General features: G+C 44.0%; 1 protein-coding gene across 2 annotated transcripts; it reads right to left on the bottom strand.

The window, feature by feature from the left end:
* Window positions 1–402: 402 nt before the first annotated feature.
* MAPKAPK5 (MAPK activated protein kinase 5) lies at window positions 403–25,003 on the bottom strand. Of its 2 annotated transcripts, none has more exons than XM_065851695.2 (14): window positions 24,387–25,003; window positions 20,106–20,179; window positions 18,778–18,853; window positions 17,573–17,670; window positions 16,060–16,168; window positions 13,945–14,034; window positions 13,231–13,326; window positions 12,243–12,323; window positions 8,518–8,705; window positions 6,081–6,201; window positions 5,307–5,437; window positions 4,567–4,688; window positions 4,103–4,207; window positions 403–3,608 (listed from the first exon to the last, which is right to left on the bottom strand). In XM_065851695.2, exons 1-14 carry the CDS (start codon window positions 24,420–24,422, stop codon window positions 3,514–3,516), a joined length of 1,422 nt encoding a protein of 473 aa, XP_065707767.1. In that variant the 5' UTR covers window positions 24,423–25,003; the 3' UTR covers window positions 403–3,513. The 2 variants fall into 2 exon arrangements, with proteins under 2 accessions (XP_065707767.1, XP_065707768.1); XM_065851696.2 differs by having other exon boundaries at window positions 4,573–4,688; window positions 24,387–25,002.
* Between the last annotated feature and the right edge of the window lie 354 nt (window positions 25,004–25,357).

Below are 25,357 nucleotides of genomic sequence, written 5' to 3'. Positions count from 1 at the left end.
GTCTGTCTTGTCAGATATTCTTTCATCACACAGCACTTCTACAAAAGAAAAAAATTAGGAACAATTTCTTTCCAGAAAGGGCTGTCGGGCACTGGAACAGGCTGCCCAGGGCAGTGGTGGAGTCACCAGCCCTGGAGGTTTAAAAGGCACATAGATGAGGTTCTCAGGGACACAGGTTAGTGCTGGAGTCAGGTTATGGTTGGACTCGATCCTGAGGGTCTCTTCCAACCAGAATGATCCTATGAAAATATAAAGCAGAGAGTGTATTCTCATTTGTAAGGCAGGTGGGACAGAGGGCCGAGCGTGGTGACACCAGACACGGGGCTGAGCTCTGCAGGCCACCCTTGTCCTTCCCTGCAGTACCATGGGGACTTGGGAACAAAAGAAGAGCAGCCGGTTAACTTTGAAGTTTAGTAAAATCATTTATATACACCGATGCATAATATTTACAATATAATACTGATCCAAAATAAACTAACATATTGCAGGTAACACTGAAAAGGAGAAATGAAAACGTTTTAATCCACAGAAGTTGAACATGGCATATGAGGACAGACTCAAGATTTCCAAAAGAAAAACTTGAAGTAATGACAGCAAAACTTTGACATGTTGCTATTTCCGATCAAAAACTCTTTCACCTAGTCAAGTTCTTCTAACTTTTTCATATATATAGCTTAAAATAATCAAGTCACAAGAGAAGTCAGATATACATAAAATTTTGAAAAGGTCAAATGATTTCAGAGATTTTTCTCTTAAATAAAACTCTAAAAAAAAAAAAAACTACAGAGCTTTCTCATATCCTTTTAGTGTTTGTACAAAGAATGTCGTCTTTGATCCCACACAACCCTTCCATCTCAAGATATTTACAATATTCACAGTCTTCTATAAACGATCAGTAGATTTATTACCCAGTAAAACCTTATATAACCAAGACAAGGTATCTCGCACTTACGTCAACTGAAAAAATAAAAAACACAGGAAGGAGAAATTAAAATACTACTTTAAAAATATGTAAGTCAACCCATTAAATTAATTTTGAAATCTAAAGCATAACTTAAATTTTTAAAGAGTAAAATAACTTTCTCATAGAAATAAAATCATTTGACCTCGAATCTTCAAATTGCGTTATCTTAATCTGTCTCTCCCTACATCTGTTTTAGCTCAGGCCATTCTTATTTATCATCACACACAATACATTTACAATAAATCCACAAAAAGCGGTTCCTTATTCACAGAAGCCTTTAGAAATTGGACTTCCTTCCAGACACCAAGACACACCACGGTCATCAGTCGCAGACGTACCCACCTCACTGCCTGTAACGGCTGGAAATCATTCTGCCGTGGAAGGTGTTTGGATCCTCTCAGTGGTGTCTGCTGACCGCACTCCATATTAACCATGAAAACAGATACAATCTGATCCATTTTTCTGCTAAAAAGTTCTGGTTACCAAGAAACCGGTCCAATTCCTTTTCCTCCTCCGAGGGCAGAGTTGCAAAAGTGCTTTTGTGGGGAATTTTTTACACTCCCATTCAAACAAAGGTGATTTCCTTCTTTATTTCTCTACTTGCCACGCTTAAAAGCTCCAAAACAATGATATTTCCCAGAAAAAAAAAAAAAACACATGGATTTCAAGTTAAAAAGGAAATTATCTATTACATTTAAAGATTGCGTGGATGTTGACATGACCCAGAATTGAGGCCAAGGACAGAAATGCATATAATAGGGCCTGCAAACTTGCTGAGACTACTGACGAATACTCGTCTCTTGCTAAATCTCTAGCCATCATTGCTACATGTCAGTGCACAAATACTCCATGTAGTGTCAGAGGTACAATTCCGACTGAATCAAAGCCTCCCTGTTCCCATCAGAGACGGCTACGCAGGGATTGTGGTTCTTACTCTGCAATAAACCAGGCGTTGGAAAACTGCCGACAGGATTAAAAGAACGCTGACAAAGAATGGGAAATGAAATATCTCCTTCATGTAGAAAAAGTAAGTCACTGCTTATAAAATTCTATAGAAAGAGTCAAGACATTGGTTTGCCACCCAAGCTAAAAGTTGCAAGGAAGTCTGGTATAGAAAAGAGACAAAAAAAGAACAAGGCTGGACTGCATTAAGAGTAAATTGGGAGATTCATGGCTCAGGTTTGTAAATGTAAACCCAAAATTAATGAGCTATGAAATATAACAATAATGTTCAAGAGTCTTTACTAGTAGCCCTGAATTGGCACTTCAGTCTGCAGACCGAACTCATTCAATGTCTGCACAGGTTTAGTACCAAAATATCTCTATAAAAAGCCTTCGACCAGTCTCAAAAGAAAGAAAAGCATCAGAAGGTAGAAAACTAGAAATATGTACAGATTTTTCTCATTTGTTCGTTTAATTAAAATTTTTAAAAAAGCAGGTTTCGGAGCCAATGTTCCAGACTAGTGTAAGAATGCGCCCTGGGCAGCCTCACGGTGCGGGCAGCAGGACGCATCCCAAGGAGCAGCCCCACATCATTCGCTCCCCAGAAGGAGCTCGAAGGCATCAGAGATGAGGAGCTCAGACTCCAGAGGGTGACACAGAAGTGTCACCGGTGGATTGACACAGCAGCACTGTGACCCTTGCCAGGATGATCTCTTTCCAACAAGAGGACAAGGTTGAAACCAAGTGTCAGATCTTCTAGAAAGGAAAGAGTGGAGCACATGGGTGGAAAACACACAACTGCTGATCTGGGGCTGATGCAAATGAACCCCCAGCTTCTTGTCCATAGAAGATTCCACCATGAAAATAAAAATAACTTATACATAAGTAACTAGAATGTTGTTCTGTTCTGCTGTTGAACAGTATGATTAAAAGAGGAGTCTTATGCTGAATGGCCAATTCGGCCTCAAAAAAGGTCTGAGGAAGATCGTGAAGAAGAAAGAAGGACTAAACCTCAATGAAGGTCCGAAGAAAATGGGGAAAAAGAAAAATCAAAGAGGGCTACTGATCAGAACTGAAAAATACAGCAAGCACATGGACTCAGGTGGCTTTGGCAAGGCCATCTGTGGCTCTCGGGTCACCTAGCGAAACAGGCGGCTAATTAGTTGCCTCTACATAAAGACTCAGAATTCAGGCGCAACAGGTAGCTCGGAAGTTTGTTTCACTTGCTTCAAGTACTTACTGAGCAGGGTGTTGGGAAACTGTCTCGTTAACATACACAGTCATTGCAGCTGGCTGTATGTATAGCAGATGGAAGGCAGCTTCTGCAACTGTTATTAAGAAAAAAAACGGTCTTTAACAATATAATTTGCCCCATCTGGGGGACTCATGATTGACAGTACATAAGTGATCATATGTACCTCAAGGAACTGAGTTTTAAAAAAATATTACAGTACCAATGATTTTTTTGTATCTACAACTATACAGCATTTTCAAGCAGTATGGAAATTTAATGAAATAATTATGATTTATTAATTTACATAAAAATACTTTTTACAGTTAAAGAATAAATCTTAAATGGTAAAAAAAATAAGATTAAGAAGCTCCAGCTATTGAGAGTCATGGGAGTTTGTCTGCTCTTCGATAACTTGTTTTACTATTTCTGCCAGTTTTAGTCGATCCACTTTATCTGTGAATCCTCTGCCTGGAAAGAGAAGAACAGGGAATCAGAGCTGGTGCTGGGCACATGGAGGAAAGCAATCACAGCTGGAGCCGTATGCACAAAACAACGCTTCACACACAGACGTAGGACATTTGCAAGTGAACCAAAGTGAGTTTTCATCTCTAGTTGTTGAGCTGACATAGATGAGGGCAGCAGCCTCCAGCAGAACGAGGGTCATGACCAGCTCAAAACAACTAAAGTGGTTTCTAGAGAGATGATCTGTCTGTGCTGTTCTGGTCCCACACAACTTGGTGCCTTTGAAAACTCTACCCCAAACCACAAGTAGAAATTTTAAAGCAGAACTTTCAACCTCATGTCTAGAACATCCATGATGGTAGATGTGCTAAAACAGAGTCAAAACCTAAATCAGCCCGACACAAATTCAACGAATTCGTTTCTATTTCCATACAAGGTGGCTGTTTCCCCTCCTTCACCTGCCATTAGCACCATTCTCCACAGAAGAGAAAGTTCCTCACCATTCCAGCTGAAGCTCTGCAGAGTGTCTCGCAGCAACTTACACTCTCGATTATACTTCCACGCCTCCTGCATCACTTCATTCAGCTTCTCATCTTCATTCTCTCCTGTTTAGGAGAACAAAGATAAACAGGAGGTTTGTCATTCTGCCTCGCAGCAACATTCAGAGCTTCAGTAAACAGTGCATGTGGGTATTCCTCGTGGCCTCACGCAGACTAGGAAATCAGTTTGAAAGCAGATACTCCCGTGTGCAAGTGATTTTGACAGCTCTGCATGTCACTGTTGGCACTAACATTAGGCAGCCAGCAAAATTACAGTCCACAGATAACGTTTTTCTCTTGAGACTGACTAGGACAAGAGGAATTTTGTTTATCCTTCCTCACCACTGACACAGACTGACCCTGCAGCACAGTAAAAAGTCAGCGTCTTGCATGTTTAGGAATAGAACTTTCTTAAAAGTGGCAACCTTTACCAGCCTGGGGTAGAATGCACTGAGCAATCACATCTCTGAGCTTTTCCAGAGCCACGTTGGAATCATTACTTCCATTCTCAGGGTCATGGATATAAACACCGTCCTTTGGCTTCGTGCTGCAGAAGAACAAGGAGGAAACAATTACAATTTGAATGCAACTCCAATCTGCTGCTCGTTGCATAACTGCACCAGTGCAATGCTCTTGTTCACTCTCTGAGAAGCTGGGAGTGGGAGCTGGATTTAGCATTCACTACAATGTCCTGGACTATGAGACCACTTAAAATATGAAGAAAAATACAGATTCCTTTAAATCAGCTCAGGTAACAGCAATCCTAAAATGCATTATCCTATTTTTCAGATATGTAACTCAAACAGAGAGACATTACCTGACTTTTTCAGTAAAAACATGTCAGGATCAGAAAAAAAATATTGGAATTCTTTCTCTCTGTTTGCCCTACATTACTCAACATGTGACCCATCGTCTTATAACCTGTTCCGCTACCTATATAGTATAACACCATGCAATCTCTTTCCCACCCTCACCAGCGTATCTTGGGAGGCACAACAAATTGTGCAAGTATTTCTTGACTCCAGCTACCCACTTCAGCATCAAGAGTGTGTCAATCAATGCAGAAATTCGGAAGAGTGGTTACAATTGAATGAACCTGAAACATGCTTAAAGTGATTTTCCTGCAGCATGGCTGCCAATCTTTGAGAAACAGCTTTAGAGTTACCCCAGTAATTTCCTTTTGCGCAGGATCGGGTTGTTGACGGAGTGCAGGGGTTTGAGACTGACTTTGAGGTCTTGGATTCTCATGTTCGCAAGCTGTTCTGCATGAGCCTGCTGTATCCCCGCAACCATCGCCTGGAATGAAAACAGTTGCACTTGATGTTTTACATAGCTTCTTTGTAAATTAAAGAATATATGGACAGTGTTAACCATGGACAAAAAACCCAAAAAGATGCATCAAATCATGTTTATTTCAGAGATGCATGACAAAAATCAGGTTTGTATTGTGCAAGACATGATTAGAATTACAGTCCTTGACTGTGGGACAATATATCCCAACCTCACAGGGGCTGAATAGGACAAAGGATCATCTCTGCTTTTCATGTTCACAAGCTTGCGAGTGCTAAGTGAACTCCTCTTTGAGTAGAGTTTAAAGGAAGCATGAAGGGCTATTCATTTGCTGTTAATAAATGAAGTCATAGCTGTAGTCAGGTATAAAACATGGGAAAAAAGAGAAAAGACCTGCAGAAGAGTTCTCAGGCACATCTACTGCTGTACTCTGGTCTCTACTTTTTAGCACATAGCTGCTCTTCACCACCAATCTTGGAGCATCTTCTCCAAGCCCAAATATCAAATGGAACTGTTTTTCTTACAAAGATCTCAAGCTCTAATTAAAGCAGAAGAGGAGCTCTTTGCCTGCACAACACCACCCAAACCACCCAGGAGCTCCCCCGCTCCTCTATGCAACATTCTTCATAAAACAAAATATTGTTTAGACCTTGTCCATCATCAGCTGGGCAGAGGGTAGGATGTTATCAAGCGCCTCGGTGGAGTTGAGCCAGGGATGGTCCAGGACACCTTCGATGGTCAGTCGTTCCTCGGGTTTGACCTTCAGCAGCCTGGAAGAGGAATCCAGCAGTCCGTAAAGACGTTTTTGTGGATTCACAACGTGCTGCTCTGTCTGGGACCAGAGCACTTAGCAATCTCTAAGCATTGAAGGGGCCAAAAAAGAAACTACTCCTAATACCTGAAACACCAAGCTGCCCCCAAATCAGTCTGACTTTCTATCAGTCCCCCTGACCCTCACTGCGGTGATATTTTAATGCTATCACAGCTCTTTCAGTTATATTCAGTAACTCAGCACACAGAAAGGCACCAAAGGCCATTTTAGTAAGATTTGCGCTCTGCTGAACTCTACATTCACATCCTCCTGGATGGGAAATTATCTTCCAGGTGAGTTGGAAATGATCCAGATCGACACTGTCTGAAAATGCACGTCTAGAGCTCATTCACATAGTAGTCTATACTCATCCCAAGGACCTTAGGCATGGGGAAGCAAGGCAAACTTTCAAATTTGGAAACCTGGTTGCTGAATTAACTGCTTCCACCATGCAACACATCAGCTCTTCTGTCCCTGCAAAAGCCTCCAGTAAGGGACACTTTGGCAGGTTACAGCACCTCAAAATAAGAAGGAACTTTATTCTGAGATCTCTGAAAACTGGATGGAAATAAATTTTACTAGAATAAAACCCTGGAAAGAGGATTTTGCAGGTAAACTCTTGTTCTCAGGATAACCGCAACTGTTTAATAAAAAAGTAAAATTTCACACAGAGTAATGACAAGTTATCCCCAGGTGTCTAAATTAGAAACAGAATGACTTGATTAGCTTGTCACACTTTCTTAGACAACACTCTAAATCAGCTTCCTGGCTGCAAAGCAGAATCATTTAATGTACCAAGGAAGTGGAAATAACTTTTACAAAATGTCAGCAGGACCACAGGCTAGCTCAGAAATTCCACTTGCAAGGCCACGTTATCAAGAAGGTTTTAAGTTCAGTTTTGATCCCAGACCCAAGACACGTGCGTTCCTTTTCCGCAGGTTTTTGGAGTCCTATCCTATTATCAAGCACTCCAGCTCATAAAGCTCGAGGTCAGAAATCAGCTCAACATGCTTGAAAGGAAGCAGCTGCCTGAATGCAAAAATATGACCTCCAGAAGCAAGACTCCATGTCAATAGCAGTCTCCATAAATTAAATGTAAGCTTATCCAAAATTACGAAAAGCCTAAACGTATTCCTGCACCATAAACACACGTTCAGACCCACCGGCTGGAAAAGACAAGCAGGAGAGTCCTGAAAACATTAGTGAGAGAATTAAGTGAACTCAATCCAAGTAATGACATTCTGTGAACTGAGTTTCATGGCCATTTTAAAAGACAATGAAACCCATTGACTGTGGAGCTCCTGAGCGAGAATAAAGAGTTGACCTTGGTATAAATGGAAGTTCCACTGCAACATAATGTGCAGTTGAATTGGTGAAAGGTTGTGGGCTCTCCTGCACCACTATGAACAGGTCCTGGCACCCTTTCCAAACAGCGTTAAGTCCTTGGAGATTTTACAGTACAGAGGAGATAGTGAGAGTTTAAAATTATTTAACTGATTGATTTTTTTTTCTATTTATGTTGCTTTTATCCTTCCCGTTCCTCTGGTGATGCACACAAAGGCAGTTAAGTCCCTCTCACATTTTAAAAAATAAGTGAGGTCAAGACCTAATCAGTGCCACATTCTTGCTTTCAAACAGGACCATGGGATCACAGCCTTTGAAATATTTGCGACTGGGAGCTGTGCATTGCCTGAAAAGCAGTTTCCATTAGTATTTAGAATAAAACACCAATGTAAAACCTTATTTCATAGTCTGACTGCTTGTGACAGATCTTAACCTCCCTTTCCATGCCCTTCTCTTGACTCCTTTTGGACCGTACATTGTGTACACGAGGTTTTAAGGGACAGATCCACCAGATCCTATTACACCTCCTAAATGCCCCCTGATTTTAAATATTATTGTAGGAGACACATGCGTAGAGAGCACTTGCAGATGTGGCAGCTGTTTGTCAATACTGCTCTGAAGCAAACTAGTGTACCCACTCCCCATAAAGACTAAAGGCACAATGTACTCTACAGCTTCAGAGACAGGAGACATCAAAAATGGAACACAACAGTTGGGGAGGGAAAAAACAAAAGAGAGGGAAAGAAATGTATTTACCAGACTTCAATTGTGCTAAATAGGATAGAAAATTTGTCAGCTGTATGTGCTGCAGACAATTCCCCCCGCCTTTGGAAAAATAAGCCCTTTGTGATTGATAATGCACTTTCAAGTAATTTTTCCGATTTCTCGATATAAGCAAAGAGCAATACAACAGTTTCCTCAACTGACTCACTTTCGCACAATGTCTTTCGCCATTTCTGAGATCTGGCTCCACTCTTCCTCTGGAAATTCAAAACTTCCTGTCATGATCTTTTTCCGCATGTCCTTTGGAATTGTCCGACTATGGTGTTTGGAGTAAAACGGAGGGTATCCACACAGCATCACGTAAATAATGACACCCAGGGACCACAAGTCACAGCTCTGAAAGCAAGGAAATGATCACTTTGGGGCGCAATTTGCAGCAAGTAGTGGTGTAGCTATGTTAAAAATTCTACGTGATTCCCTGAGAAAATAGAAACACAGCTCAGCCTCTTCCTAAAGGTTCGTCTGGGGACCCTCACGGGTAAATACGGCAAATATGTAAGCACAAGATAACTCCACACTGCCAAGCTAAACTACTTTCAGTACCCAAAAGTAACTTGTTTACAGAAAGCGCTCCTATAACTCTGCTGTGCAATGGTGAATTGTCTGGAAACAGCCAGTGTTGGTGAGGTGAGCAAGCCACACATTTATTACATCTCTCAGGATATTTAAATCTTAGTCACTCGGTATCAGAACATAAAACAGAATACAGTCATTTTTTTAGAATGCAAGACTAAAAAAAGAAACACCAAACAAACGAGCTAGCAGAGATACTTAATCAGAGATGTCTAATGCATATGCTGAAAGCCGGGGCAATGGAGAAGCTTCAGAAAGCCAGGAGCAGCATTTCAGGTCTGCGCACACTGCGCTCCCTCCTGCCCTGGTACCAGTGTTGCTGCTGATGTGACACACAACAAGTTCATCCAGGAGGTGGATCCAGCCAAAAACCAGCTCAGTAAAGAAGCTGAAAGCCAGATTTATTTCCCAGCTGGAGCATGAGGTGTTCACACAACACAGACACGTCTTGTGAAGAAGGACCGTAACAGCCCAGACTTCAATACAAGTGACCAACCATATCCTTAAGGACACACCTCTGCTATCTCCTGGCCATGACACAGCACAGCCCAGGGCTGGCAGGACCCAAATCGTTTCTTTTCAATAACCTGGTTTCCAGTACTATCAGTCCTCCGGGTTTCTGCCAGCACAAGGACAGACAGGAACACACAGCCACGTGTAAGCAGAAGCCTGAGCTCCAGCCAGGCCCAGCTGAATGGGGAAAGATGCTCAAGGGCAGATTTGGGGAACTGGGGAGGTTCTGCACTGAGTTTCCACCACCAGAAATGTGCGCAGCTGCTACCCGAAGCAACCTCCACACCACCCTGCCTGCCTTAGGCTCTATATTCCACCCCCTGCTCCAGGATAGCACCAGCATTCATGAAGCTGCATAGACAAACTCGGAGAAAACTCCTGACCCCAAAACGGTTGGTTGGTTGGTTGTTTTTGACTGGATGGACACCGACCTGGGAAGGGGCCCCTCAAAGGTGAGACTGTTTCATTCTGGAAGAAACACACATCAGCTCATCCTGATCACCCTCAGCTTTTGGCTTCACAAAAGATGTGGATGCTGATACTAGAACAAATTCCAGGGATTTAGCCCACGTAGGTATGCTTTTCAGCAAGCTGGGTTAGCCAATCTCAGATGGTTCTAGAAATCCAAATTTCTATTTAGGTATCTAAATTCTCACAATTTTTCCAGTGATTGCAGATTATTTCTAATGAAATCAATGTGACTTCAGGGATGTAAGTAGGAAACAGGTTTCTAAATTCTTTGTGGACATGGTTCCCAGATTCTGTTTCTCAAGAGTCAATCCTCTCCAGCCATGCTATCCACACTTAGAGCTGATCCAACACACACACAGTTTAATAAAAATACTCAGGGAATGAAATATACATTTTTTTCCTTCAGTTTAAATGTGCTCCTGATCATGAAGGTGGATCACAGGCTCTGAATCACTGTGGAAGGACAGGGGACCTGGGAGTTCATCACAGGCTATTTTGGGGAATTGGGCATATGCCAGATGTTGCTTTTGCAGTGAGTCACGCTTGGCAGGGTGAGGACAGTTAGTGCCATCATGGCTGGGAGCAGTTTGGAGTGACCGATCAGCTCTTTAGACGAAACATGAAAAAGAAATCACTGTTTCACACTGTAAATCCCAGGAGATCGAGGCAGCTGAACCTTGCCAGTTAACTCTAGTTGGTATCTGTTTTCAAGGTTCTTCTGTTCTGTAGAAGAATATGACCCATATTTTGCTTCTGTTGCCATGGCCAGGGTTCTTTGTCCATTAGAAGAACAAAAGAGCTGCCAAACTGTTACCAACATGAACAACCACGTCTAGGTGTCTCTGGAACTGCATCTACCCTCTTCCAACAAAAGAGGGAAGTCCCTCGGAGAGGAAATCTGCTTCACTCCACAGAAGTGGAGCTCTTGGGAGACTTTCAGGATTTATAAAAAACAACCTTCCCTGTGACTGGGGTTCACACGAGAGAAGGCAGAAGAAACTCTGTAGTGAAAAGCCTGTTGGCACCTGCCTGAGAGCTCTTTTTGTGAGAAGTGTCTGGCTTCAATCATCAAGCAGTTTCTCCAGTATGGAGAAGGGAGAACCATAACTCTGAAAAGTGAATGTTATCTCTGCCCATCTTTGGTCTCGCTCTCTCTAGAAGGCTACTAAAGCATAACACTATATATCAAACTACCCCTCTAATATGTGGTGTGTTAAACACCCATCCTGGAAGCTGGAAGAAGTGCAGATACTTAGCACTGCAATCAGAAACCAGTAAACTTTGATCAAAATCAACACCCTGAAAGAAAAACCTTGAGTGGTGCAAACACTGCTAAGCCAGTAGGAAACAGGAATGCTGATATGGAGGAAGATGTTTTGGAACGATGAAATAGACAACCCTTCAGGACACTTTCTGTGGACACTTCACAAGACTCTTGCAGCAGTTGTTATTGCCATGGTTTACTGCTACAGAGAATGCAATATTGGTCACTTTGAGAAGATCCCCGACACAGACCAGGTACCACCGCAGCTGCCTCAACCACAGAGCCTAAGAAGTGTTTTGCACACCCAGAAACTCCAGCTGGCAAAGACAAAACGATTCCTTCCAACCAGTCTCTTGTGGAGGTCAAAGAACTTCCCACAGGGTCACACTCCAGTAGAATCATTCTGCTCTCTCCAAAACCTTTTTAATATTTAGTGCTCTTTTAAGAATGTTTGTACATTTTTTCCTTTAATTAGAGGATCATTGATTAGGCTTGCACCAAGCGTGCATTTCAATATTCGCTCCATGGGGAAGAATGCAGAGCCAGCAGCACCTTCTAGCGTGCCACTTCTAAGCTAAGACAGCTACCTGCACAGATCATCATCTGCTAACTTGCCAGTTCAACTGAATGAAACCTGGTCTGAACCTAAAAAATTTAAGGAGAAATTCCACTGTATACCTGCTCACTCTGTCACATCTTTTAGAAAAGCTGAAGGAACAACATTTTTCGGATACACAGCCCCAGAGATCCTTACAGCTGAAATCTCCATGTACACAAGAAAGCAACATAACATTTCCCTGCTGCTTCCAGCAGATCCTGCTTTGTACTTGGTGTGAGCTATGTGGCTCATTGTTAGATGTATTTCTGTCACAGAAATCAGAACAACTTTATTGCTTCTGGCCAGAAGTGTGTAATTTCAGGCCAATAAAGTTTATTGCCTTAGGTGATAAGCCATGTTTATAGACTACTGCTACAGCAGATATTATTGGGGCAGGGAGGGGGCGGAAAACACTGCGCAAAGATATTGACTTGGGAGTTGTTTCATAGCTTACCTTGTTGTAAGTGTAAGGTGTTGGAGAGGTGGGAATAATACCAGATTTTTCTTTCTGATGCCGTCTTTGTGCCTCCAATACCTGTCGTCATGAGAGGAAAAAGAAATAATAATGCAAAATACATCCCACTCACAGGCACCACAACCAGCAATGCCTATGGCAAAGATGCCCAACGCTCTTCCACAAGGTAGACTTATTTCAGCTACTGAAGACTCTGCTAAGCTCAAACCGTTCTTCCTAACAAATACCAGAACTTTCTACATGGGAAAATTTCAGCTAAAATATTTTGCTGCTTCACAAGAAAATTCCAGTTTTGCCTGCACTGGGCTGTGACTGCATGGTATCATCTCTGCAACTGCTCTTCCAAGTCATTGAAGGCTGCCGACATGCCCAGTACTGCAATTAAATACCTATCTGCAGTTCTCTTTTCATTTTCTCCACAAAGCACAAAAGAGCACCACTACAAAACCAGTCTGTCCGTAATTATAGCTTGTGTTTTAACGCCCACTGACAAGGGACCAAGCCCAGGTGAAGGGGTCACCCCCCAGCACTGCTCCCTTTTTGAGCAATTGCCTCCACAGAACCCTTTTGTTTCAGCACGGTTCTTTTTAATGTCATTTTGTACGAGCCTGAGCTGGAAGAAGGATTGTGAAACAGGGACCTTTCCAAAACAACCAGTTAAAGACCAATTGTCAAAACCCTGGAGTAGTTTCACCAGTGGGAGCCAGGCCTGGGAGAGTCAGGAGGCACCAGCAATAAGTCAGGGCTAAGAATCCAGTCTAGGAAATTTGCCTCACAATCTCTGCTGTAATCAACAGATCACCGCAGCACTCCATCTTGAAAGGTGGCTACTACACAATTACTCAACATTCCTGTGCCCAGAAAGCCTTACCAAGACAGCAAAGGCCTTTAAAATGACATGGTTATGGAGGCACAGGCAATAAAGATCATTATCCCCATTTAGCATAGAACTGTAACCATTTGTTACCTGAGGTGCTACGTAATATGGAGTGAACTGTGGTGTCATCAAGTCACCTTGGTCTACTTTGGCAAATCCAAAGTCACACAATTTAACGGGTGCATCCTAAAACAAGGAAGAGAGGTTTCATTACAAAATCTCATTGTGAGAGCTTTTCTAATACACCCTTCTCACCTTGTACTCATCTTCCCTTTGCCACACATACTCCTCGTTTGTATTTACACCCTTAGCTTTCCGCAAAGCAGCAAAAAGGTCATAAAGTGATCTTTGAAACAATCATTTTTGTTTTCCTGGGTGCTCTGGGTCAAAAGCAGTTCCCCCCTCAGCTTTGGAAAGTGCTAAGGGGTGGTCACTGCACATGCAGGGTGGTTATGAGCAGGAGAAGAAAGAGACAGGGAAGCGCTTAGATACGTCAAGTCGTCTATAATGCATGTTAGGACATTCTGATGACACCTATTGAGGACATGTGGCCAAGTGGATCTCCTCAGCAAAGAAGGGTTCTGTGTTGAGGTGGAGAACCTGGCCCGTGTCTAACAGCAGCAGCACAGACAGCCCGTACTGCAGGTACACCAGAGTATGGAAAAGCACGAAGCCAAAAACATGTCATTCCTTTTTGTCACTGAAACATTGCATTAATGTGATTTTACAACTATTCTGAAAACCACCACGGAGCCATTTTACAGAATTCAGCAGTAAACAAAGAATTCCAAGTGTTTATCTTACCAGAGAGTTATCCTTGAAGAGGAGATTCTCAGGCTTGAGGTCTCTGTGTGCAATGTTTAATGAGTGGCAATGCTGCAAAGCCAAAGCTATCTGAAAAAGGGCACAATAAATCAACTACAATTACAGAACTCCCCTTTAGCTTCAACAGTTACATCAGCTTTAGAAAGTACACTGCCAACACCAACACAGCTTAGATCCTGAACATTTTCACTCCACTTGGGTACAATTCTGAGTTTAGAAAAGCCAGGTCATACTGCATGATAGTGCAGGAAAGGAAATGCACTAAACTTTTCAGTTTGCATTTCATTCAAAGCAAACAGAAAATAGAAGTTAAGTTGTACTGGGCTTCCCAACCATTTTAGTTTGGCTAACTCAGGGCATCATTACCCCCTCGAAGTGAAACAGGTCATGACAGTGTCCTTTCACACATGGTGCCAGGCCTGCAAGGTCACTAAACCCACTTGCACACTCTCCAGCAATCACATTCTGTTTAACAGTCAACAGCATGTTCTTGCTTTAATATTTCCTTAAATATTTTATTGCATTTGTTACTTACTTAGAAGTGAGCATTCAGGCAGTTTTATTCCTTAATTCATGTTGCTGCCTGCAGTTTACCCATTTTATTTGATATTACAGAGAAATGCATTACTTGATCCTTTCAAAGAGCTTCCTACACTGGTGTTTAGAAACTGTAACCCAGTCATGAAAGCTCTGCAGGCTGTACATTTCTAAGGACAATTCATTTATAGAAACAAAAGTAAGGTAAGGCCACGTGACCCTTATTTAGAAATATTCGTATCAGCTTCTGTAGGATCCCACCTAAACACAGTGCCCTGGGTGAAGCAGAGAGTCCTTAGAACTCCGCAAATTACTGCGACAAGAGAACTTCAGAGGTAACTTAGCTCAGAAACAAACAAACACATTCTCAAATAAAATGAGGTAGCTTTGTCACAAGGTTTTAACTATTACTGGATAAAAGAACCTAAGATCCATAGTCCAAGACAGTGATGAGAAACCACTAGATGAAATAATTAGACTTCAGCGTTGCCTTCAAATTTCATTTGTATAAACATTAAAACCAACAGTTATTTGGGAGATGAATAACCCAAGCGTACACAAAGTCAGAATTCAATTCTATACTACACTTTTGGTAGTTTCAAGGTATTTTTCCCAACATGTTAATCCTGGAGACTACCTTGCATTGCCAAAATCCAAAGGACAGGGAAATCAACTGTCAAGCATAATTCTGTACTTCCACCTAAGGCCTTTGTAGAATGAAGCCAAAAAGGTAGCAGCACAATCGCCATTTATTCAGAAACAAGTCAAAGCACAAGACAGAAAAGTAAGATGAAATAATCTGTCTCTCTTTTCTGCCTCAGTACCAAACATCATCTCCCCAGCTTAGGGGGAAAAGCGTGACTCGGATGTAGATACATTCATAACGTCTAGTAATAAATACTGTGGAGACCCTAAAACACAACGTTCAAGAGAGAGTCAGCTAGAGAAATGGAGAGGGGAAAAATGACATCAGAACAAAGAGCACACAAAACATGCACTAGAGCGGTATGTTCCTCTTGGTATCTTCTCTGATAAGCAGGGCTTCCATAAAACCCAACACAGAACTCAGCTCAAAAAACACGTGCCCAGGACAAGTCTGTTGTCTGCTCCCTCGTGCAAGAGGCGACAAACGCCAAGTTTGTGTCATGGCCACGAGCAATTCTCAAACCAGAGCTCAGGAGCCACACGTGGCCTGGGGGAGTCCATGGGCTGTTGGGTCCAACACTTACAGAACAACACTGAGGGACACGGCAGGAAGGTTGTGCAAGAAACGAGCATCTTGGTGAAATGTTCTGGAGACCAGGTTAGGAAAACCATCACTAAGGACAGCAGAGACACCAGGGTCCCAATCCAGAACTAGCCCACACCTTCAATTCTTTGCTTCTATTAAAACTTTGGCATTGTCAGGTTATATATAACAAAGCAGGCAATGATCATCAGATCAGAACTGAGGATTATTTTAGCTTCCTTTTTTCCCACCGCCCCCACCCCAAGAAATTGTTAAATACTTGAGCCATCATCATTCATGGATTTGCTTATACATGGGTGTCAACTTGCCTGCTTTGTTACTTGGCTTGCTTGCTTCTCAGTAAAGTGCCGGTGCTGGCTGATTCTGTGAAATAGCTCTCCCCCTTCCATCATCTCCATTACAATTAGGAGCCGAGCCCTGTTCAAAAGCATTTCATTTTGTTATATTAAAAATAATGAAAAAAATCACAGAATTGCTAAGCTAATAATGCATATTTCAGATCTACTGATGCAGGCCAAAAGAGAGACATAAACTTGCTGCTTCTACAGTTCTTCTCGCTATTTTGGTTCCGTAATTCTGCCTTTAAGCGCGTAAATTGCAGGATTTTCTGGCTCCCAGCACAACCTGACTCGCTGATTGTCAGCAAGAAACCTACAGTTTGCTCTTCGTGTTGGGCTCCCGCAGCTGGAGCAAACACCGCGGACGTGTCTACATGGATGCACCCAGACAGATCCATGCAAGTTCCACCCACGCCTTCCCCCAAGGAGCCAGTTTGGACCTGGAAGCCGTTCAGGCACATCAAGGTCTTGCTCTGCTCTCAAAGAACAACATGACAGGTAGAGTCTTGCACTAAAGCTGTCTGCGCCCAGCCCTGCAGACACGCCAGGCACTGAAGAGCTTCATGGAAACTTCGAAGCAAAAGGTTGAGGAATTATCTTGATGCTTTTGAGTCTGGATACTCCACCGTACCTCCTTATTTTAATGTACAGTTTTATTGACATAATTATGAACAGCAACAAATAGGAAGTGTGGAGACCAGGACCGCTAGATCCTCAAGAAACCAACTTCTAGTTCTTCTTGCCACACAACAAAGTCAGATCCATCAGAGACTATGACAGGTCTCAGCTCTTTTGTTTTCCCAGCTCCGTTTTTTTTCTCAACTAATATCCAATTAGAAGACAAAGCTTTTAGTCCCAAGTGGTAGTAACATATGAAAAATAACATCTGCTTCATGTTTTGTTGTGTTCATTTTAAGCAGGACAACATATTGAGAGTGTACAGGGCAGAATCTAGTACTTTTAGAAACAATTCTCTCTTTCTTTTTTTAAATGAAGACTGACACTCCATTTCCCAGTGGCTCACAGGCATCACCATCATGTAAAAGCATCCCTCTTAGGATTCTAGGCAGCAACAAAAGTCACAGCTCCAGTCCTGCTTTAACGGTGCTTTGGAAGCAGAAGCAGGCTCAAAGGTTACAATTCAATTCAAGCTACTAAAGCAATAACAAAGCAGGGCAGAAGCTGATGAACTCTCGCAAACAATGCGGGCATCACGGACTGAATCCATGAAAAACCTAAGAAACCAAGGTGTATTCAAAACCAATAGTGAAGGACACAAGTTCATTTAAATATGCAAAGATCTGGCCATTAACTGCGGAAAAAGCAAATGTTGCTTAGCCTGAAGTATAAATATAATAGCTGGAATACTCTATAAATATTAATTTTGGTCACACTTTGATTAAAATAAAAGGCAAATACCACTATACCTTGGCCTAAACATGGAAAGCAAGCTGTGGCAATGAATCACCCTATGTAACCTTACCTTGGGCTGGACTCATGTGGGAACTGCACACTGTTAGCATAAACTTCAATAATTTGAACAATATTTGGATGTGTTGCACACATCATGTGCAGACGTACCTTGAAGAGAAGGGAAGAAACGTTACTGTACACGGTGACACGGACTTGACCCTCTGCCCCAAGGCTGCGGGGCACACGAGCCCGCGCGCTGCCAGTCCCACCCAATTCAACATTATTCAAAACATAAGAAGCCCCTAAAACTGTTTGCATGAGTGACCAACAGCCATTACACTTCTTGGGACAAGCACAACAAAAAGATCACACATTGTCATTCTATTTGTTACAGACCACAGAGTCCAACCCTGCAGAGTTCCAGAAAAAGTCCAAACTTTGATTTTCTTTTCAATAAGTTTAAAGCTAGAACGAGTTTTAAACTAACAGAGGTATGATTGAAACTGCAAATTAATGAATAAAACTTAAAATTCTGTAATCCAGCTCCTTTTATAGCCTCAAAGTCCAGCAGTCACAACACACACAACCTCGTCTCCTGTTCCAACATTCTGAACCCAAGGAATTTTCCCCAGTTTAAAGCTACCTGGAGTGCTAAATCTAGCCAAGGCTCAATATTCTTATTTTTTCCCATTTTAAATGAGAATTTGCTCAATAAGAAGAAATGGAAGTTGCCCAAACCTTGAGGACAATTAATACAAATTCAATTTTCATGACAACTGCCCATCATTTTCAAGAGACAGTTTGGTACCTTGGCAGCTCCCAGCAGCCACCGTAAGTCACAAACCATATTCCTGAGCTTATTTAGTTTCTCACACACAGCTAAATCCCCACCTTTTAGAGTGCAACTTGAGGCATTCTTGGCAATTCTTAGAGTAGCGACATCCAAGAGTGAGAGATACAGAAACCACAACAGCTCTAAACTATTCCTGTTACATTACATGGGACGTGGGGAGAGCAGCAGTTTTAAAATGCAGCTCTATAAATTCCACTTGTACATATACAGCTAATACCTACAGCAAACCCCAGTTTCACCCACCACCTCATCCTGTGGGAACCAAGCACAGCAAGACCAGGGGATCAAACCCAAGGAATCTTGCACAGCAAGATCTGCAGAAAACTTTGGGTTTCTTTTCTTTTAAACCATTGCAACGATCCACCAAAGGGGCGAGAGTTTGCGGTGCATCACAAGGCAGACAGTATAAACAGGAACTGTACCTCATTTCTAGCTTTTGGACGATCGAGAAGAATTTTCAGTGCAAAGCGTTCTTGAGAGGATTTTTTCACGCAGACTCTGGTATTACAGCAACAAAATTATTCAGTCAGCAAGAAAGTTACAGTGACACTTCAAGCAATTGATCTGTAGTTACGAGTTTGCTCTCCACATGGGAATGAAGCACAATGTGGAATACACAAGGCGCCTGTCACCACATCCCAGGTTGGAAGCCTCACTTTTCAGCCTTCCACAACAATCAAATACGTTACACAGGAACACCGCACACAAAGTTATATTTCCAGCAATGCAGAAAAAGTACTTCAGAGCACTGGGGAACTGCAGACAAGCAGAACACACTCCAGACATTCAGCCTGATGAGATATTTTTTGATGAAAAAACCCAAAGCATACAGTGGCAGCCTGAACATCCCCAAGGGAGGGTGTAGTCTGCAATAAATAAAGTGCTTCCGAATGGAAATCCTTGTTTTAGCAAGGCCACCAACTGCGCCACACACTTTTTTTCCCCTCTTTCCCCCATTTAACACTAACAATTGAACTGCATGAGAGGGAAGGGCCCACGTATTTACAGGCAGTTAAAAGAATGAAAAACAAAGGGACATTTTGATAAAGCTCAGAGGCAACACAGCAACAGAAAATGGACGAGGAGAAACCAATTGCCTGGACAGGAAGATAAATGGTGGCAAAAGACAAGCCCCGGAACAGAGAGGCGCAGACATTAATTTTCCACCGCTTGTGCGCAAATTTCCGCTTGCAAAAGCAAAGAGTTCTCGTTGAAAAGGGAATATACATTTTGCTTTACAGAAAGCATCCAGTTCCAAATCCACGCTGGGTGCACCTGGTTTGAGCCGCAGAGCTCAGGGCACTCGGTGCTTCAGCCTCACATGGTGATATGAATAAATAGCCAGTAAAAATAGCAAACGGGCGCAGGGTGCTGATGTGCGACGACACCGCGGACGGGAGCAGCGACCTTTGCACCATGCTGACACCGTGATCAAAAGGACAAAGGTGTTTGTTTGAGCAGAATTTTCTGCCACCACCATTTCACAACTGACTCCTGTTCCCGCTTTGCTTCGAGAATACGGCAGCGAGACGGGACAAGACGGAGAGGCGAGGGGAGCTTTTATTTCAAACCTATCCCGTAAAAGACAATATTTCACTCATGCATCAGCTACGATCCACATGGAATAGAAGCATTTATTTATGAAGAAAGTCTTCCACATATCACATCACAATTAAAACACACAGTCACTTCCCCACAGCTAACGAAACAGGCCAAGATTACACACTAATCTGCAGGTTTTAGGTCTTACCTAACAGGACCGCTGATCCCAGCTCCCAGCTTCTGCGTCCAGTTAATGTTGTACTCCTCTAAAATGGAGGTTTCCTGTTCAAGAAGGAGCAAAGGGGAAAGGAAAGGGAGTAAAAGAAAATAATAAATTACTACAACCCTAGAAACACAATAAAAAGACAAAACACAGCAGATCTGATCTGCAAGATACTTGAGCAGAGAAAGAGCCCGCTTTGGAGTTTTGCTGGAAAAATACAAATACAAATGCTCACATAGTAACATATCTCAGCTTAAAATTATTTCTGTGCAGCTGAGATTGCTCACCCTGGCATTCTGAAACAGGATTACTGAGAACAGTAAATGGGATCTTGCACTTTTAATACAGAAAGAGTATCAAGGGCACTTTTCTCCCCGCCCAGACTCAAATCCAGCTTTCCACCCAGAAGTGGTCAATCACAACTGAATACAAAGGCCCAGTTACAACATTATTATGTACTTATTGGTCAATACAGTGCAGAGGAAAATTATTTTGCTGCTTTCTTGGGGTTTTCAAACCTTTGGAATCATTCTACTGTAAATTAAACCCTGCATGGCTTGGTTTTGCCTGTGTGATAATGAACCAGGCTCACATTTATAATCCTTATAATCCAAATCCCTACAGAGCTGGGCTTTGTTAGGACGCAGCCTGGGCGCTGTCGTGCTTAAACATGTCACGAGGTGGGATGTAAATGTCGCAGCATTTTGATTAACGTCGCTGCCGTGTGCCGCCAAACCAAGGGCGATCTAACTGAGGGTTGAAGGGTGAAATGCTGTGAGCAAACGCAAGGCAAAGCAATAGACAGCAAAAAAAATCTGCCCTTTTTAATGAAACTGTGTTCAGGAACACCTTCCAAAAAGTCACGCTTCAGATAACAAAAGGGAGGGGGAGCTTAAGCAAGAGGGTAAAATAATTCCCAAACGCACTGAAAACAAACAGTGGAGTCCAGCACGTGCAAAGCGACTTTATCCTGGTCAGATCTTCCCCTTCTGTTAACTCCAACTCCAAATGTGTGGCATTTTGTGCTACAAACGGTGAGAAAACTGAGAAGGCTCGTGTTCCCAGCTACAGGAAACACCTGTCTCCAATGCAGGAGCATCAGCCGCTGCTGCAGTGATCGTGGATTTAATGCTACTGCCCGGCTGGAGAAAGACCTTGGACCACAGGAATGGAAAACAAAGCCAGGGAGGAAAACTGATGTTTAAGGCAAGATTTGAAGGGAATAGAGAGTGCAGAAGACAGCTGTGAAAGGAAATAGTCACCTTTTAACACGGTCTGGAGCGGGTATTGCATAAATCATAATGACTAGTGTGAAAGGTGTAAAGGGAAAAATTAAAGTTACCTGGGGGTTTTATGAGAGGTTTTAAAAGAAAGGGGAAGGGAAGTGTATAGGATCATGCAAGGTTTGTTGTTTTCAAGCAGAAGCACAGAGAAACTTTCTTAGCAATTCAACTAACATCAATTTCACTTGTGAAAAGCACATCAGGGAAAAGCTGACTTCAGTTTCCTGATATTCAGACACAGAATCAAGGACATCACGGGTGGAATGCAAACACAATTTGAGAAGAGTATTAATGAGCAGAGAAACGGCTCCTCTGACCTGGGGAGCACCTCTGCAGCTTGTGCTTTCCAGATCACACCGTGGTTACGTTGTGAAGAGAGTCAAACCACTGAACTGGAGAAGCAAACGCCAAAGTACTTTGCAGCAACATGGTGATTAAGCAATAACAACTTTTCGTTACTTTTTACAGAGCTTTGAAGTCTGCTGCTCCTGGTCCAACATCAAAAAAAGGCCTTGCCTGTCCCAAAAACTTCACCTTTCAACTGCACAGGTTGGTCTAAAACCAGAAACTGGCTCCACAGACAAGCCCGGTCTTGACTGAAGAGTTTCTGCTGCCTCTGCAACAGCAGCGAGACAACTCGCTTCACTCCGGCTGAATGTGTGGAAGAAAATCTGATTAGGAACTGGAAAGTCTGTGATCTACAAATCACATGAAGTGAGAATAAGATCTGATCATTCTCAACTCTTGAAGGACAAGTTCAACTACAAATAGGTCTATTTTTAATTTTAAAAGACCTCTTTCATATTCTGCATATTTGCCATTGTTTTAAATAAAGAGCCAACACTTTTGCTTTCTGCACTTTTACTTGGATTCCATCTTCATTCCAAAGCAGCCTTACAACTTAGAAATAAAAATGAATAATCTAGTGATCAAGAAACGATTCACCATTTCCTAATGATTTGAAACAGAGTATTTCAGAACTTTGATGTCCATCTATGTACAGAATCGCCTACATCTCCTTCAGGCACAGGAGCTTCAAATCTGCACCAAGACTATGTAGCTGCAAATCAACATGAGTTCATAACATTCAAACAGCGTGAAATGTTCTATAATAAACTTACACATATAAAAGCACTCTCTGAAAATATCAAAATTGCTATAAGTCCAAATGCTGGTCATGTTAATATAAGTACAAATGAACTTCTGGTCACTCTTGACACTAATTTCCAGCAAGCAAGGGGAATAAAGTAATTTGAAATGCATTTTTGTTGCAACCAAATCCACACCAATGTTGAGTTCTCTTCAACAGCACAAGCTCAGGGTACCCAGAGGACGGTCTGAGCATCCTCCTGTGCAGAGTCAGCAATCCGGGATGCTCAAAGCCTGGAAACAACGGACTCTGAGATTTCTCCTCACTTGATCTCCAGCGAGCTGCTCTCAGGCAGCGTTTGGGCTGCTCAGGGGAAAGCTCAGGCACCTCTCAGTTTGCACCAACGGGAAAAGGCCTAAAATAAGGTACTTTAAAAATAACGCATGCTCCCTACAGCCAATTAAACAGATACAGGCTGCTGCTTGGACAAACTCCATGTATTCAACAAGCGAAACGGCAATTCCGGTGTAACTCCACCTCTGCTGCTCCACGCAGCCTTTCCACCGCCGGTAGTTTGCCCTAAACAGCGATCGCTATCTAGAGTCACAGACCTTAAAGCTGCAGACTCAGGTGAAAAAAGCAAAAGAACCTGAACAATAACCAAGAATTTGAGAAGCAGAGAACTCAGCAAAATATACAGAAGTACTAAATTATGTTTTAGATTAATAATAAGTGAAAAGACTTGCCCATAATCTGTTCTCGGTCAGAACTCCCATAAACCGAGAGGGGTCAGAGGCAGGTACAGGACTGTCCCTACACTTCCACAACTGCTTCAGGGTTTTGGTTTTGTTTTTAACCCCCAAGAGCTCTGTGTAGATCTTTACCTTCACATGAATTACCCCCTAAATACTTGAGAAACCTTATTTTGAAAGCCATCTCGCCAGCTACTTTACATGCGCTGTTCTAAGACTAATACCAAAGCAGGAGGAGACAGTGTACGATTTCAACACTTGATCTCGTAGTTTAATTAGTCTGGGTTGTCTAAACACTGCACTTACATGTCCTTCTCCTTTGGGATTTTTTAGTTCCAAAGGCAAGACTCATCTATTTTAAATAATCCAGATTTCAACAACACAAAACTGTGTTGCTGCTTCTCTTGCATCGATTTTTGTCCCCAGTGAGCACTGTAAAGACAAATCCCACTGTAGCAGCCAGGAGGGCAAAAGAAAGGTGGCAAATACCAATACATGGGGTCTTTTTACCTACATCCTTAAGGAATACATTCACCCATCTTATTAAAATAAGCATTTATGAAGGTGTCCAGAAACTGCGACAGCAAACGCTTTGCACAAGGTAAAGAGCCTGCAGAGACTCTTTAAAGTATAGTGTTATCATCACGTTATCTCAAAAGGGTTTCCCTGGCTTCTTCGGGAAATCCGCTCAGCCAGGTCACAGAAGGATTCATGGGGAAGCACTAAACTCACACACTGTGGAAAACAAAAAAAGAAATCCTGAATCTGTTCAGCTCCTCTGCCACCACTCGAACACAAACATCCCACGCACCAGATTTGTTTTCATGACAGATCCCAAGAGCAACCGGGAGCTGGGCTGAGGCGATGGCGTTGCCTCCACAGCCAGAACTGCTGTGAGGGACAGACCTGGCTCCCGCGTCCCCCGTTCTGCTCCAGGGACCCCGGTTCTGCTCCCGCAGCCTCAGCGTCTCCACACGGATCCCCCACGGCCGGATCCCGCCTCAGCTCCCGTTTCCCTGCCCAGTGTCCGCCGAGGAGCGGAGCCACAGCCCCAAGAGATAGGGGTACCGGGACCCGCCGGGCCTGCCCCCCTCCCTGAGCGGGGACCGGGAAGACCCCGAGCGCCGGTGCCTCCGCCTACCTTAATCGTCTTGTCCATCTCGGGCTCCTCCGACATCGTCCCGCGGGGCCACGGGCGGGGGGAGGGGGAGCCGCCGGCCCGTCCCCAGCGAGGGACAGCGGGGCTGTAGTGGCTGAGGGCCGGCGAGGCAGGAGGAAGGGCGGGACGGAGGCGGCGAGGCCGGCGGCGGAGCCGGCCCGGGGGCGCTGGGCCTCGTCAGGCAACGGGCAGCCCCGGAGGAGCCTTTGTGCCGCCGCCACACCGCCTCATCCCCGGCCGGGCGGGCCTGGGTCGGGGGGAGACCCCGCGCGGAGGCGGGAGAGCGCGGCGGGAAGGGCGCGAATGGGCCCGGAGCCGCCGCTCAGCCCGGGAGACGACGCCGCCGAAGCGCCGCCGCCGCCCGGGAGCCAGACATTGCCGGCACCCTGCGCCGGGCACACCCGCCTGCCGGCGCGACCCTCCGCGGCGATACCGCCCCCACAGCGCCTCGCGCGGGAAACCAACCCAGCCCTCGGCCTCCTCCCTGCTCACACCGGGGAATTTTAGGAGCTTCCACCACAGCGCTGGAGCGGTTTACAGGCAGTAGCCACCGTCCTAAAAAGCGCCACGCCGGCATCAAAGCCCCCGCGGGGCCTTCGAGGCTCTTGGAGCCTTCTAATGACGTAACGACACGAGGTGGGGCTGTGACCCTCAAAGGGGCGGAGCGAAGGGGAGCGCTCCGGCCCCGCCCCCCGCCGCGAGAGCGGCGAAGTCTCGCGAGATCTGGGGACGCGAGGCCGCCCCGGGGGCGGGAACGGGTTGGTGGCGGGGGCGCTCGGGCTGCGCTTCGTGCGGGAGCGTCCGCCGCACAGCGCCAGTGGCACCGGGGGCAGCGTCCGCGCACGGCACCGCCAGTGACACCGGGGGCAGCGTCCCCGCACGGCACCGCCAGTGACACCGGGGGCAGCGTCCCCCGCACGGCACCGCCAGTGACACCGGGGGCAGCGTCCCCC

Source organism: Patagioenas fasciata, chromosome 17, assembly GCF_037038585.1.
Source record: "Patagioenas fasciata isolate bPatFas1 chromosome 17, bPatFas1.hap1, whole genome shotgun sequence".
Lineage (NCBI taxonomy): Eukaryota > Metazoa > Chordata > Aves > Columbiformes > Columbidae > Patagioenas > Patagioenas fasciata.
The sequence above is the reverse complement of the archived record's forward strand: the minus strand, read 5'-3'. Positions and strand labels throughout refer to the sequence as shown.

Coding starts and splice junctions, on each gene's coding strand:
- MAPKAPK5 (XM_065851695.2), bottom strand. CDS start 24,422: ATGTCGGAGGAGCCCGAGATGGACAAGACGATTAAG. Junction 6,202..8,517: donor GCGAAAGACATTGTGCGAAA/GTGAGTCAGTTG, acceptor TTCCTCTTCCAG/GCTGCTGAAGGTCAAACCCG. Junction 4,689..5,306: donor CGCAAAAGGAAATTACTGGG/GTAACTCTAAAG, acceptor GTTCTTCTGCAG/CACGAAGCCAAAGGACGGTG.